The 14,316-nt window shown below is 38.7% G+C and overlaps 1 protein-coding gene across 2 annotated transcripts in view; it reads left to right on the top strand.

Annotated features, from left to right (window-relative positions):
- Positions 1-9,226: 9,226 nt before the first annotated feature.
- The window catches only part of nectin3b (nectin cell adhesion molecule 3b), a 39,581-nt gene continuing 34,491 nt past the window's right edge, over positions 9,227-14,316 (top strand). For both annotated transcript variants that reach the window (XM_030069660.1, XM_030069659.1), the window contains exon 1: positions 9,227-9,364. In XM_030069660.1, the coding sequence (XP_029925520.1) occupies positions 9,283-9,364 (82 nt within the window). In that variant the 5' untranslated portion in view covers positions 9,227-9,282. The remainder of the gene's footprint in view (positions 9,365-14,316) is intronic.

Consider the following 14,316-nt stretch of genomic DNA (forward strand, 5'->3'; position numbering starts at 1 on the left):
TTGATATCATTCTTATATACCCTGCATATAATTTTAAGCTCAGTAAATTCAGATAATATTTGACCGGAATTTCAAACATTTGTCCGGTAAATTGAAAACCTGCCGGTCACGTTGTCCGGTGCCAATTTTTTCTAACGGAATCCCTGATTTGCCCTGCGATGGACTGGCGACCTGTCCAGGGTGTTTCACTGCCTTCGCCCTATGAGCGCTGGGATAGGCTCCACCACCCCCCCGCGACCCTAGTGAGGATAAGTGGTTTAGAAGATGAATGAATGAATGAAACCCTGATTCCACACATATCGAAAATGTAAAATGCATAGGTTCCTTGCCAGACAATGGGCGTTTAGAACAGCGAATGTAAAAGCTTCCATGAACCGGATTTTGTTTTAATCTCTAGTGTGTTGTTGCATCAGTAAGTGATGGAGTCGAAAGTTGCAAAACAAACATGTAGGCTATTTATATGAATATGGCGAGGATTATCCTTTGAGGTAAAAACATTCATTAAAAATGGGGGCTTCACAGTAAAATTTTTATTTGCTCGTAAAAATCAATAACTTTAACAGACGGTGACAGAGCTGGAAAAAAAGAGATGCGAGGCAGGCAGGTAATGGAAAGACAGGGGACTCAGGAATTTAAGGATTCGAAGAATTCGAAAGTCTCAAGTGTCTCTCCGCAACTTGCAATGCGCATCAGTCTTGTGACCTTGTTCTCCCCCGGGCGACTGGGGGAGAACAAGGTGCGCTGTTTTGATCCGGTTCTGCAGAAAGAAAAAAAAAAACCCTCTCTCTCTCTCTCTCTCTGGTACACCGGAGACAGGGATCACGCAGTCTATTTTTTTTTTTTTTTTTTAAATATATAAAAATAAAATTACGTGGAAATTGACTGTTATAATAAAATTCAAATTGTGAATATTTTCACCGGACATTTAAAAATTACTGGACTTTGGCAGATTTTACCAGTCATAGTCCGGTGATCACCCGATAACGAAAACCCAGAGTGGAATATTTATATATATGGAAGAAGTACTGTGTAGTTAACACGAGCAGCGCCAGACACCATGACTGGTAAAAAGACATCACCATACTGGACACATTGTTTGACTGACAGGTGATCAGATTGGGTTTTCATTACGCATGCCAAACGGTGCCAATCTCCTTTGATCTGACATCAGATGTGACGGGACAGTCGATATGGAGATAAATTTATGTGCTGATTGAGATAGTAGCATTGAATAGTGGTTTTGTGGGTATTTATTGCATTGTTAATGTGCCTGACAATCTGTGAGGTTTTGGTGACGTGTGCGCACTGCCCGGCTGTCAGCCAAACTTCCACTGCGCAGGCCCCACTGCGCCTTGGCGCACCTCGGTCTGTGAAACTTGGAAACCGTCCGCCTCTCGCGTTGCGCTGGTCCAAACTAGCTCTGCGGGGTGCGCCTCACTGCGCCACCCTGCACTGCGCCGGGAAACTAGAGCCCTATATGTCTAAAGCCAGCCACAGCATTGCTTTATAAGTCTAAGCATATAGGCGGAAATCCCAGGGGGTCAGGGGGGACAAGACCCCTCCATCCATAAAGTTGCCCCCCAGTTTTTTGTCACTTGTTGTGAGTGTGTGTGTGATTTGCAATGTTTGTGACCCTTTTCTAGTTTCATTTATTCTGTTTGGTGACTGTATTGTTTACTCTGAAAAACACACTGGATAATATTAAAGGATTAAAAGTAATTCATTTAAATATTAGAAGTCTTGTACCCAAGATTGATTTGCTTCGTACATGGGTTTTTCTTCATAGACCAAATATTATTACACTTTCTGAAACATTTCTTAACAGTGATATTTCTGATAATGAAATTAGCATTACAAATTATGTCTTATACAGAGCTGACAGAATTTCCAGACATGGAGGTGTCGCTATTTATGTTTCTGAGGACATTGCATCTGAAATAGTTATTCCCCCTGTTGAACCTCAGGATTTTGAGTCAGTTTTTGTGAAAATTGTTTTCCATACAAATAAGTGTTTGCACATAGGGAGTATACAGACCACCCTCTTCCCCAGTGAATTTCTTCAATAATCATCTCATCTATTACTTCTATTTCTACCATGAATGAATTAATCCTATTAGGCGATTTCAATAGAAATTGGCTAGACAAGTCGTCTGACACAGTTAAAAGAAAATTTAATGGTATAAATCTTACTCAACTAATAAATGAACCCACACGAGTCACCAAGACAACAAATTATTTGCTTGATTGGATACTTGTTTCACATCCAAATAGGATTATAAAGTCTGGTGTTATGTCAGATTGCTTCAGTGATTATTCAATCATTTACTGCGTATTGAAAATTAAACTCCCCAAGTCACCACCAAAGTTGATCAAGATTAGACAGCATAAGTAAATGGATTCTGATTTATTTTGTAATGATTTGATTAACATAAACTGGGACCGGTTTCAATTAATACCTAATGACACCTAGGACTTTTTTAACACTGAGTATAATGAAGTGCTTGACAGACATGCTGCATGGAAAATGGTTAAGGTCAGGGGTGAACATCTACCCTGGATCACCCCTGAACTTATTTGTCTCTTTAGGCAGAGAGATAAAGCATGGTCAACTTATCGCAGGACGAGAAACAAGGCTGATTGGGAAGTTTACAAGCAACTTAGAAACCAAAGTAAAGTTAAAACTCATACTGCCAAGTCTAATTATTACAATGATTGTTTGAACTCTAGTTTCAAAAATCCAAAACAATTTTGGCAAAAAATTAAATCTATTACGAATACCAAAGAAAATCGTACTATTACTCAAATAAGAGTTGATGATACAATTTTACATGACCCTTTTTCTGTAGCTCAAGCACTAAATCAGCATTTTTCTTCTTTTCTGTTCTACTCTCCTTCCTGTTTCATATACCAGTGACTTGTGCGGTAACACTCCACATTCCTGCAGCGCCTCATTTTTATTCAGAAAAATTATGCCAACTGAAGTATTGAGTGCCATCATAGAATCCAATGGAAACAGTAGGGCTGGACTTGACGGTTCAGAAAATAAATATATTAAATTAGCTGCCAATGTTCTAATGTATCCTCTTGCAGATTTATTTAATCTTTCATTATCAACAAGTGAATTACCTACTATCTGGAAATGTGCAAGAATTACTCCACTCCATAAAGGAGAAGATGCTCTAAACTGTAATAATTACAGACCTATATCTATTTTTTCTTCAATTGCAAAAATCTTTGAAAAATTGATTTATTATCAACTTTCAGAATACCTCAAGATTAACAATATCTTATCACCCTCTCAGTTCAGCTTTAGATCCAATCACTCAACAACTACTGCCCTGTTGAAAATAACGAATGATATTTTTACCGCTGCTGGTAAAGGTGAAGTTACTGGTGCAATATTCATAGATTTAACCAAGGCTTTTGATTTTGTTGACCGTTATTTGCTGCTCGGTAAACTTCATAATATAGGTCTCTCTAGTAATGCAATTCTGTGGTTTAACTCCTATTTCCATTGCAATAGATGGCAAATGTTCTGATTTGTTGTTTCAGGAAAGGAGTGTACCCGAAGGATCAACCTTGACACCCCTTCTTTCTTCTTTATATGTTAATGATTTACCATCTATCTTCAATAACTCTTGTGCTCACCTATATGCAGATGACACCGTCATTTACACCTCGAAATCAACTCTATCCGAAGTTCAAGCCACCCTTCAATCTGACTTCAACAGACTTGAAGGCTGGCTCTTCCATAACAAATTACTTCTTAATAAAAACAAATCTTTCACCATGATCTTTGGTACCAATTATAAGTTGAAATCCACTTCAGGTGTTATATCATGTAAAGATGGTACTCCTTTGGAGATAGTTGATAAAAATCAAATACCTTGGTGTATGGCTAGATCCTACCTTATCATTTAAAGTGCACATTGATTATATTGTCCGTAAGGTTAACTGTCAAATTAATATGCTACATAGGTGCTAATCAACTTATTCTTCAAATAATAGATAACCTTATTTTTCTGTTCCACGTACAAATGATCTATCTGGTAGAAAAGCATTTATGTTTAAAGCTCCAAATGATTGGAATCACCTACCTGTGGGTATTAGATCTTCTCCATCCTTAAGCTGTTTTAAACAAGCCCTGTTTTCCTATTTGGAAACAACTTGTTCATGCTTTCACTGAATCTGTCACCATTTGTTATTGACATTTTGTACAAACTGACATCGCAACTTGTTTGAATGGTTGTTTGTTTGTCCTGTCTTGTTAGATTATTTTCCATTGTATTGTCTGTTTTTTATTGTATTGTATCTTACTCTTTTGTATTGCGCGGTACTGGGTTGCACGTGCTTGTTTTTTATTTGTTTGTTTGTTTGTTTTGAAAGTGATGTGTGTGGGCCTGCATCAAAAACGAGTTGCGACAACTCAAGGGGTTTATCCTACGAATAAAGTTTCATTTCTACACTAATAAATAATTAAATTAAATATAGTAATATTCGATGACAGCACAATGCAAGCGGTGCTATTTATAAATGTAAAATAGTGTGTTTTAAGTGTTAAAAATTCATGAACCCCCATGCCTCAAAGTGGTTTGGTCCGCATCCTGCTCAGCTCGGTAACTTTCAGTCAGTCCGTCAGCCCGAGAGGCAGCAGCCTGATAAGAACTAGCAAGAAAACCTCCTCAAGTGAAAGCCAGTAAGTCATCACACCACTTGTTCACCAAGCACAAGGTTGTAATATGAAAAGCGATATTTTTCCCCTGCTTGATCCAAAACCTGCCTCTTTCAGCTCCCTGTTTAAGCTAATAGCTAATGATTGTTTACAAGCTCAAGCAAGTGCAGGACAGTGGAGGAGAGAGAGGACAGACCACAGGAGGAGCAAATACTGAGCTTTTTATTCTTTCAAAAAGTCTGTCAGGATATTAATGTCAGATATAGTTCATATTTTACTGATATTTTGAATTTGTATCTAGATAGATATCTATGTATTATTATTATTATTATTATTATTTTGAATTTAAGTTGCATTGTTATGTGGCATAGTTTAATTTATCTATCTATCTATCTATCTATCTATCTAAAAAAAAAAAAAAAAAAAAAGTGAATTTCCCAGTTTGGGATCAATAAAGTATACCTATCTATCTATCTATCTATTTATCTATCTATCTATTTCATTTTCTTATTTTATCTAAAAGGGACAGTGTACAGCTCAAACATATACTGCATGTCACTATTTGATGCCATATCTTGCTTTGTTTTTTGTTGACACTACAATAAATATGTTTTTTGAAGAATAGTTTGATGTAGTTGGATTATTCAAGGTATTTCCTCTAGTTTTACAGCTTATTTTGAGTTTCTAGTTCTTGTAAAGCTACTTTGATAGACTGTAGTGGAAATAGAACACTGAGCAAAGACATTTGGTTAGAGAGTTATTGCTTTTAAATAGCATTATTTAAAACATGAACATGCTGAGGGCTCAACACTGTATGGCAAATTTCAAAGGAGTGTAAGAGAGAAAGACGGAGGTACAGTTGTACCAGACAGCAATTTTTTCATGCCCCCCCCCCCGCCAACAATTACTCTCAGAAATTTTGCTGTTTATTGTCCCCCCCAATAATGGGATTTCGTCCCTGAGTCTAAGTATTACTGTAAATCAAGGAAAATTCAGTTCAGTGCCAACCACCTTATGTAACTATTACCTCAACACAATAGGATTTCAATGAAGATACAAGTGCCTTTTTACCTTTTAATTTTCAGGGTCAGAATATGAAAGAAGCAGAATACTCGTCATGAAAACACATCTCTAGCAGCTTATGCTATTCTCCAGGCCTTGACTATGTAACTACAGCTCCTTGAAGACAGAGAACAAGTATAAGGTGAGGTATGGGAGGAAAGGCCTTCATACATCTGCAGATAAAACTGGATCGTGGAGCTATAGCCAATGATTAGGTGATGTTAACGAGAGAGTGATATTATAATATGAAAAAAACCTGATGTAAATTGTAACAAATTCTGAGCATGCAGATCGTCTCTTCACTCTTACTGAACCTACGTGTAAACAGTTTATCGTTTTAGCCAGCAGATGTCACCTTTGGTTTATGAGTAGTTTTACAGACGTCCTGACCACAGACTGCAAATAATTGCCCAGACTGTATCAGTGATTGCATCCCTTTAGCGCTGTATGTAAGGCTGGCTTTACAAAGGTGCAACTTCAGTGCAGCTTCATGGCAGTGGAACTTAGTTGTAGTGGGGTTACATAGTGGAGCCATCCAATGAAAAGCAAGAACTGCTTTGCATCATCATTTGGAAAATTCAGAACAGTGACATAGCTACAGTTGACGTTTCATTTGCAACCTGCAACAAACTGAAATGAGTTTCACTGCAGGAAGTCTTAAGTAAAGGAATGTGGTGGGAAAGAAAAGAAAAGCTGGTTATTGTGGAAATTAGTGAGGTTCACGGTGTGTTCTATAATTATTTATCACGCTTTCATGTGAAAATTAAATTCCTGCTCCCTCTGTTTGTTCCCCCGGTCCAGATGGGCACTTGTACAGGAGAAAGGACAGAGACAGAGAGACCAATTTATGTGGGTAAACAGGGAGGGAGATGCTGACCCACAGTATAAAAGAAGTGTTTGAGAGGGAGGTGGACTAATTTAACTGATCTTTACTTCGGCACAGTCCTGAAGTCCCTCTCAATGCCTCCCCAGCCCACATGAAAGAACACTTGAGGCCTTGAACAACATTCCAGGCACAAAAAAGCACCTGGTGATAGAGAGCAGAGAGTTAGAGGGGGAGCAGAAGGGGACTGCTGTTGTCATGATCACAAAATCCTTCGCATTCTCAACCAAGAAAGTGAATGCTCGATGTCTTAATGGTGGCTACATCTTGGCACTTATGGCTTCTTTTAATTTGAATTGGCATGGGTGTTACTTTTGGTCTCCTGCAGGATTTGCATCACCTTATCCATGGTGATGTTTTACAAAAATGCGAATTTATTTCCTAGTTAAATATGTGGACATGGGACAGTATTAGGTAGAGAGAGAGAAAGACAGAGGAAGAGCTTATCTGTTTGGTAATTAACTGAGATGTAACATGAGGAAAAACCCTGAAGCTGATTTCAGATTCGATGTTTGTTTCTATGGTGAAATTTTTATACATGGAGGCTATAATTTGACTTTATCTATATTATTAAAATTCTATCAACTAAATATGGGCATCATCTGAATTACTGGCAAGGTCAAAACTTGCCAGTAACCTTTTAGAGGTTTTATGCACAAAAGTGAGGTGAATATACACACAGGTGCATTAGGATAGAAACCTAAAGTGGACTTGGATTGCAAAACATTTTATTGTGCTTTTTGATTTGGCACGTTCGGGAAATACAGATTTCTTAGATGTTAGGAGGAGCTGAGAGTTAAATTTTGAAAGCAGACTGCTGAGGTGAGAAGGACATAAAGCAAGGAAAAATGTGAGGCAGAAGACAGAAAAACAAACAATGGTGTACTGGATGTATTTTGCAGGGCATGATAATTTAAGGTCTGAGTGGGGCTCATCATGAGCTAAAAGAAAGATCATGTAGACTGCTGGAAAAAAAAAAAGTTCACTGTTGCATGATGAGGGGTTCTGGAAAAGTGAGTAGGAAAACTTTACAGGATCCAATGTGGCTGTGATTTTGCGAAAGCCCTCAGATTATACAGCTGAGCGTGTCTGTTAAACTGGGCTTCTCTCTCCCTCAGGAAAAATGCTTTTTTTTCACAGCAACATGTTACTTTCATGTTGCAGTGTGACAGCCGAGGCGTACGTTTCTGTGTGGTGCTGCCTCTTGTCTGAACTTACTCTCCCAATCTTAAATCAAAGAACAGCGAGAACATCCAGTGCACTGATTCTACGCCTTTCCAGGGAGATACAAAGACATGCTCTTGTGCTCATGTGCACACAGGCACGCTCACACACTCACGTTTGCAGTATCGAATTGGAGATGAATGGGATAGCAGGAGAGAAATTGTATCCCTTGTGACTCTCCAGAGGACAGCGCTGAGACTCAAATTAAAGCACTGACCCGGTTAGCTTTCTGTCAGCAGGAGGGGTGCTCCCCCACATTTACTTTGCAAAGATTAACTTGCTTGACTGGCTGAACTATGGGCAGCAGCCCAGCGGACATATGTTTGCACAGTAAGAACAGACACACGCAACTGACAGATGAAGACTTACCAGTGGCATATGTGCAATACTCACTAACCTTACTGAAGTGTCATATTCACAGCAACCCCGGGACCAATCAAGGATTATTTTGCAGACCATGAAAGATTCAGCTGTTCAATATTTTATATGAAAGCATCACCGGGTCAAGTGTATATCCTTAAAGGGGGGGAAAAAAAGCACAGTAAGCCTATAATAAAATTTGGAAGGGGAAGGATGTAAAGCTGAATGATATAGACACTGATTGGTCTGTTCTGATAAATATATATATATATATATTTTTTGCTAAGTAACTGCATTTTTGTACATGCAATTGGTATTATTATGCTGTTTTTTGTTTGTTTGTTTGTTTGTTTGTTGAAGAATGTCCAGTTTTTACTGTTGCTACACTTAAAATTTCAATCAAGTGTGAATCTATTGTCACATCATATATCGTATCGCAATCAAGATATTTGGAATAAATATCGAGGTATGAAATGTCCATATCGTGCAGCCCTGGAAGGATGCAATGCAAGCTATGCAAAGTTCACAGCCAAATAGAGTTTTCTTTTAGGGATAATATAGTGACACCACCAAATGCCACTCAGTATCTTTATAAACTGAATACCCTAATGACAATATTATTATAATAATGGTATTTTTTTTTTTTTTTTTTTAACAGGGGATTCCATTTAATGAAACCTGACTACATCCTGTGGGTTTCTCTTACATGCATAACACATTAATACATGAACATGCATCTTCACAGAGTGGGCATAAGCCCAGCAGGGAGAAGGCAACAAAGAATACAGTTCACAGTGATGTGATGGGCACAATCTATGTCGGCTTTTCAACAGAGATGACGTAATGTGTACATGGATGGATCATTCTTCGCGGGGCAGTTTGTAGTACAATCCGTATGGATGACCGTTCATTTCGATTGGCAGGTGAGCTCCCGTCTCCCTGCTCCGCGCCGGGTAATGGTACAGTCCAAATGCAGTTTGGAGTTGTTGCCGAGGAGGTTCCATCGTTTAGCACATACCGTTAAATGGGTTCGCCGCTGCAAGAAGCCTCTTCTCCACAAGAACACAGTACTGCTTTGAAAATGTTACTGTCCTGTCACTGGACTTACCCCGCCAACCAGGGCAAGACCGCATTACTTCACCTCTTCTTATGCACGATTTCAGGTAGGTTGCACATCTTTAAGGTACTTGAATTTTTTTTCTTACTAAACAGAAGTTTTGCGAAACAGCCGGCTCACCCTGTTCGTCATGAATAAGTCTCAGCGTAGCCGGCAAAATGTCTTAACTACGTTGTTTATACTTAAATTTGAATTAAAAAAATGATTTCAAGTTGCAATTCTAAAGCCTTGTTTGCACAGCAACTACCATCTCCACAGCAGAGGAAACTTGCAAAGAAGTTGACTTCAATGCTGGGGAATGGTAGCTAGCTAGCGCCACCACCGCTGATGATGGTGTGACCCGCGGCTGCCATAGAAACACTCCCTAGAAACCGCCGAGGAGCGGAGCCGCTGATACACAGTTACTCGTAACGTTACCCAGCCTACAGTTGTTGGGTCATTGCAGATTTCACTGGCAGCCATATTAGCTCCACAAACTGATTCTAGGAAAGTAACATGGTGCTGCTACGCCAGCTGGGGGGGTTAAAATGTTTGGCAACTTACCTTGGCGATGTCATGGAGGGCAGCAATGAATGTATCCTACTACCCCCCCATCCAAGGTCCTGCTAAGGGTCAGCAACATGGTGCTTGTGGTGGAGCCGGGGCTTGTGATGCAAAGACCAAGAGGTGGCATCAGTGGTCATTTAATAACTCCACTTCTGAAAACACGCGAACTTGGAGCTGAGTATTGCAGAATATGGGACACATGATAAAAAAAAAAAAAAAAAAAAAGAACAAGAACAAGAATAGCCTGTAACAGTTTAGTTCTGTTCTGTCTATACACACCATTCTGTTCTACTGTTCTTCCCGTTGTTAATAATGGACGTTTCAACATTGCATTGGTGAACACTAGTCTTGACCTCTCTGGCAAAACAGTGTTCAAAAGCATAGTTTGTTGAGTGAACAGTATTGAGTATTATTATTTATTTTTTTAAACTGACATAGTCAGGTTTGAGCTTTGTGATATTAATAGCACATACTGCAGTATTGCTAAATATTGCAATTTGATAGGTGCAGATTTTTTTTCTTTTCCTGTTTTTTAAATTAGATACCAATCACCATAAGTTGATTCTAAATATGCAACTTGATATTGCTGGGTTTACATAGTGCAGATGAAATGCAACTTTCTTATAGCTTAGTTGTGTGCTCCACAGGAGAACCATCCAGTGAAAATCATGAATTCCATTTGCATTTTCATATGGGATTTTCCATATGGGTTTGGCGACACAGCAACAGTAAAATGCACTTAGTTGCATCCATGCATGGCATTGTGTAAAGTGAGTTTTGCATTGTGTAAAGCCAGCATACGTCACACCAGATGCACGACAGTTCTTTCTTTGGTAGGCTTCTGAAACATAGTCTTGTTCCAGTAGTCAATTCTATGATTTTGTTTTTTTCTTCCAGGAAATTGTGTGGACTCAATTGATATTTATTGTTAAATATGGGTTAGAAATGTATCTAAGTAACCTTAAACGAGCCTAATCATAAAGCACAGGACATGTCTGACCTCACCCTCATGTCACCAGGAGGTACGCCTTAAGACAGACACGCTAAATTGTTGAAAATTGAGATAAAATTTGTTCGACCACTGTGCCCAGAATTAGTTGAGTAGTTTAGTCCCATGTCTCTGCCACAATGTGTGCATCCTTAGTCAATCAGGCCAGCACTGGTCATACTGGCCTGAGAGTGTTGTTTGCTGATGTTTACTTTCCCTTGCTACATTCCCACTAGAAAAAAAAGGGACTGCACTGCTCACTCTATCCTACTTGTAGCTTGTGCCTCGCTTGTAGGCCTAATTAATGTTGACAGTTTGCAGTTTGCTGACTTCTCAGTTGAAAAGTCTTGCTATCTTTTGTAAGGAGAATATTTGTTAGAGTTATTTTGCAACCAGTTTGAGTAGTAAAAAAAAAAAAAAAACAGCAGAGCAACAATAGTGTGCAAAAACAAAATGATGCAATCATTGTTGTTGACTGCAATGTTTGGTACCCCTTGTGTCCGTGTAGTTAGGATGGCCAGTTGCACACTCACTCATTACTTAACTCAGACACAATGACAAGGCTGATAAAATACATTTTGAAATTTATAGCTTCATCTTATCTTTTATGTTAACGAATGCATAATATAGGTTGAACAATATTCCAGCCTGTGGAAGCTGTCATCCCTAACAAGAACGAAGGGCAGCAACTGGCTTCTTCTGGCAATAGGAAGATGAGCTCTGACATCTCCTACTATGCTGACTGTGCAGAAATTATCAGGAATAATGTAAAGGAGAGTGGCAATCTAGATGATTATTTTTATTGCCATCCCCTCTACGTCTTCTGCAACAGATGCTATGGCTGTATTTGGAGCCAATTAGCAGTCTGTGTGTGGTGCAGTTCACAATTTTTGGATGACAGCGGCTAGTGTTGCACATATCACTACCAGAGGCAACATTCAAATAATATTTGTAATTCAACTCTGCTCAACTCAGTCACCTCAAATTCCCTCAGTGCACTTTATTCATACCCATTTAAAAGAAAAACACACTGATAGTTTTCAATCACTGTAGTTATTTTTGTTGTGCTAACTCACCTGCAATACATGTTTGAGAAGGCATTATGTTTTCTTTTCTTTTCTTTTTTTTTCTTTTTTTCTTTTTTTTTTTTTTTACTGTTATTGTGTCATGTTTCATTCTTCCATTCTCTCAGCCACTTTTACATGGCAAACTGTGGTCACTCACTCACTCATGGATGACCTGCGAGGCACGTTTAGCAGGTCACATGTGCAGGACATGTGGTGCTGTTGTCCAGGCTGCAGTCTGTCAAGGTTGACACTGTCCGTGTGCACCCAGGAAATATCAAAGTGACACTCATCAAAGTTGGATTGTAGTTGATAATCTATCCATGTTAATCTTTTAAACTAATATTATTAATGCAACACAGCTATTTTGAGTTGGTAATGTTGACTTTTAGAAAATAAAACATGTGTGGGGTTCTGGTAAAGATGGGAGAAAAAACAGCACTCCCTGGACGTTTTAATGCTTGTTTGGCTCATGCTTTGACGACACACCCTGCACACTTGTCCACTCATCCACGTCTCTGTCTAGTTTGTCTTTCTCTGTCTGATACTTAAAGTATGGTTCTTTAGTATTTTCATTTTCATCTTTGAAAGTTAGTTTCTTCTTAGAGGACAAGATCTGTCTTCCTCCCCTGAGAGACACAGGTTGGAAATAGCTCGATGAAGTAACTTGTCTTAAATACAAATGTGCTAGTTTATAAATAATTGTTGGAAAGCTTAGCCTTTTAAAGTTTCCTGATGTCCCCGTAATGACAGACAGTGGTTTGGGGATGCTCATAATTTTTTTTTTTTAAATAACAAAAGCAGAGTCCCTATTTTTGTTAGCCTGTGTTGGAGAGCAAAGCTAATTACATCCTAAACATAAACACGAACACTAGGATTTCCATTTTTATCCAAAAGTATGAATCAAAGTAGATTCATTATGAAATAAAAGTCCAAATGAAATGAGTTGTCTTTATGTGACAGGAGCAGGTCACAAGACAATGGTCTATTGAGATTCCCATCATAACATTGTGTATTGTACTGCCTAACATAACATAATGTATTTCCGGCACTGTGATTATCTGGCTTTCAAAGTCCATTCCCAGCCCTGACTCTGGTTACCTCCTTCAGAGTGTTGGGGCTGCAGAGCAGAGACAGTTGCCCATTTATCTGGCCTCAGTTTAAGTCGGCTGTACATTTCAATGAGGGGTTTGACCTTGTGCTTTTGTTGAATGTAAAATAGGTGCACACACCCTCACAGCTAATAATGTCTTGGCTTTAGAGGGGAACACCGTCAACGTTACGAGTTCACATATGCTGACATTGGCAGCAGATGGAGGGCTGACTTTGTGGAGTAAAAATGTTTGCTTTTACACCCAGTTGAACTTAATTTTATCTCGGTGATTTTGAACCAGGCCTATTTTAACCTTCGTAGGTTAAAATAGGTGGAGTAACACAGTGACAGTCAAAGTTAACTGTGACCACTGTTTTGATCTGCCTGCAATTCAGCTTCAAAAGGAGGGATGAGTCCTCTGTAATTAAGCCTTTTTTGTGTCAAAATGCTCCTTAAATTGTGCATGGCATTTTAATACATAAAGTGAGATTTATAGAGTTGACCCGAGGTGAAAATGTCTGCCTTCACAATCTAGCAAGCATGTGCATACAGTTTGAATCAGTTTGAATGTGAAACTAAGCAGTCACCATGGTATGTTCTATCTGTGCATAATGATGCACAGTCATGCATTGGTGCAGTTAGATGACAACAGCAGGAAGTGTATTGACTTCATTGCTCACACATTTATGCCCCATTGACTCTGTGTACTCCAGGGGTTACCTCTTTTCTCACAATTTAAATTTTTCTTTTATCAGTACAGCCTGACTCCATATTACAGCCTGGGCTTTTTTTCTGGACTCAGTCAATCACAATGGATAATTTTCCAGCTGGCAAAGTTGTTCATTTATGGTTAATTTTTTTTTAATTGTCTTGCTTGGAATGATTGACATAATTGAAAAATGAACTCCAGAGCCTGGGAGGCATTTCAATAATCATTTCTCATTATTTGTGGGAGTGAAATCTTGATGTGTGGACAGTCTCAAGGTAAAAACAATAGACTAATCTGTTTTGTAGGTATTTTTACCTGCATATTCCCCACATTATTTTTTGTTTTTCAACTTGCACTGTGCTATCATTTTGAGAGTAAGTGCTAAATAGTCTGTCTTTCAAACAAGACCACATGATTACATATATATCCAGTGTTTGCATGCTGCACAGTGATAAGTGAGCTGACAAATATACATTGGAAACAAAAACTGTCAACCTGCCTACCTCAGCCATGACTTCAGTCTGTTGCAACAAACTCAATTAATTTTCAGATATAGGCTAATTGTACATTTATTGTTATCTATGTGATACCCAAACAG

Source organism: Myripristis murdjan, chromosome 14 (genome assembly GCF_902150065.1).
Source record: "Myripristis murdjan chromosome 14, fMyrMur1.1, whole genome shotgun sequence".
Lineage (NCBI taxonomy): Eukaryota > Metazoa > Chordata > Actinopteri > Holocentriformes > Holocentridae > Myripristis > Myripristis murdjan.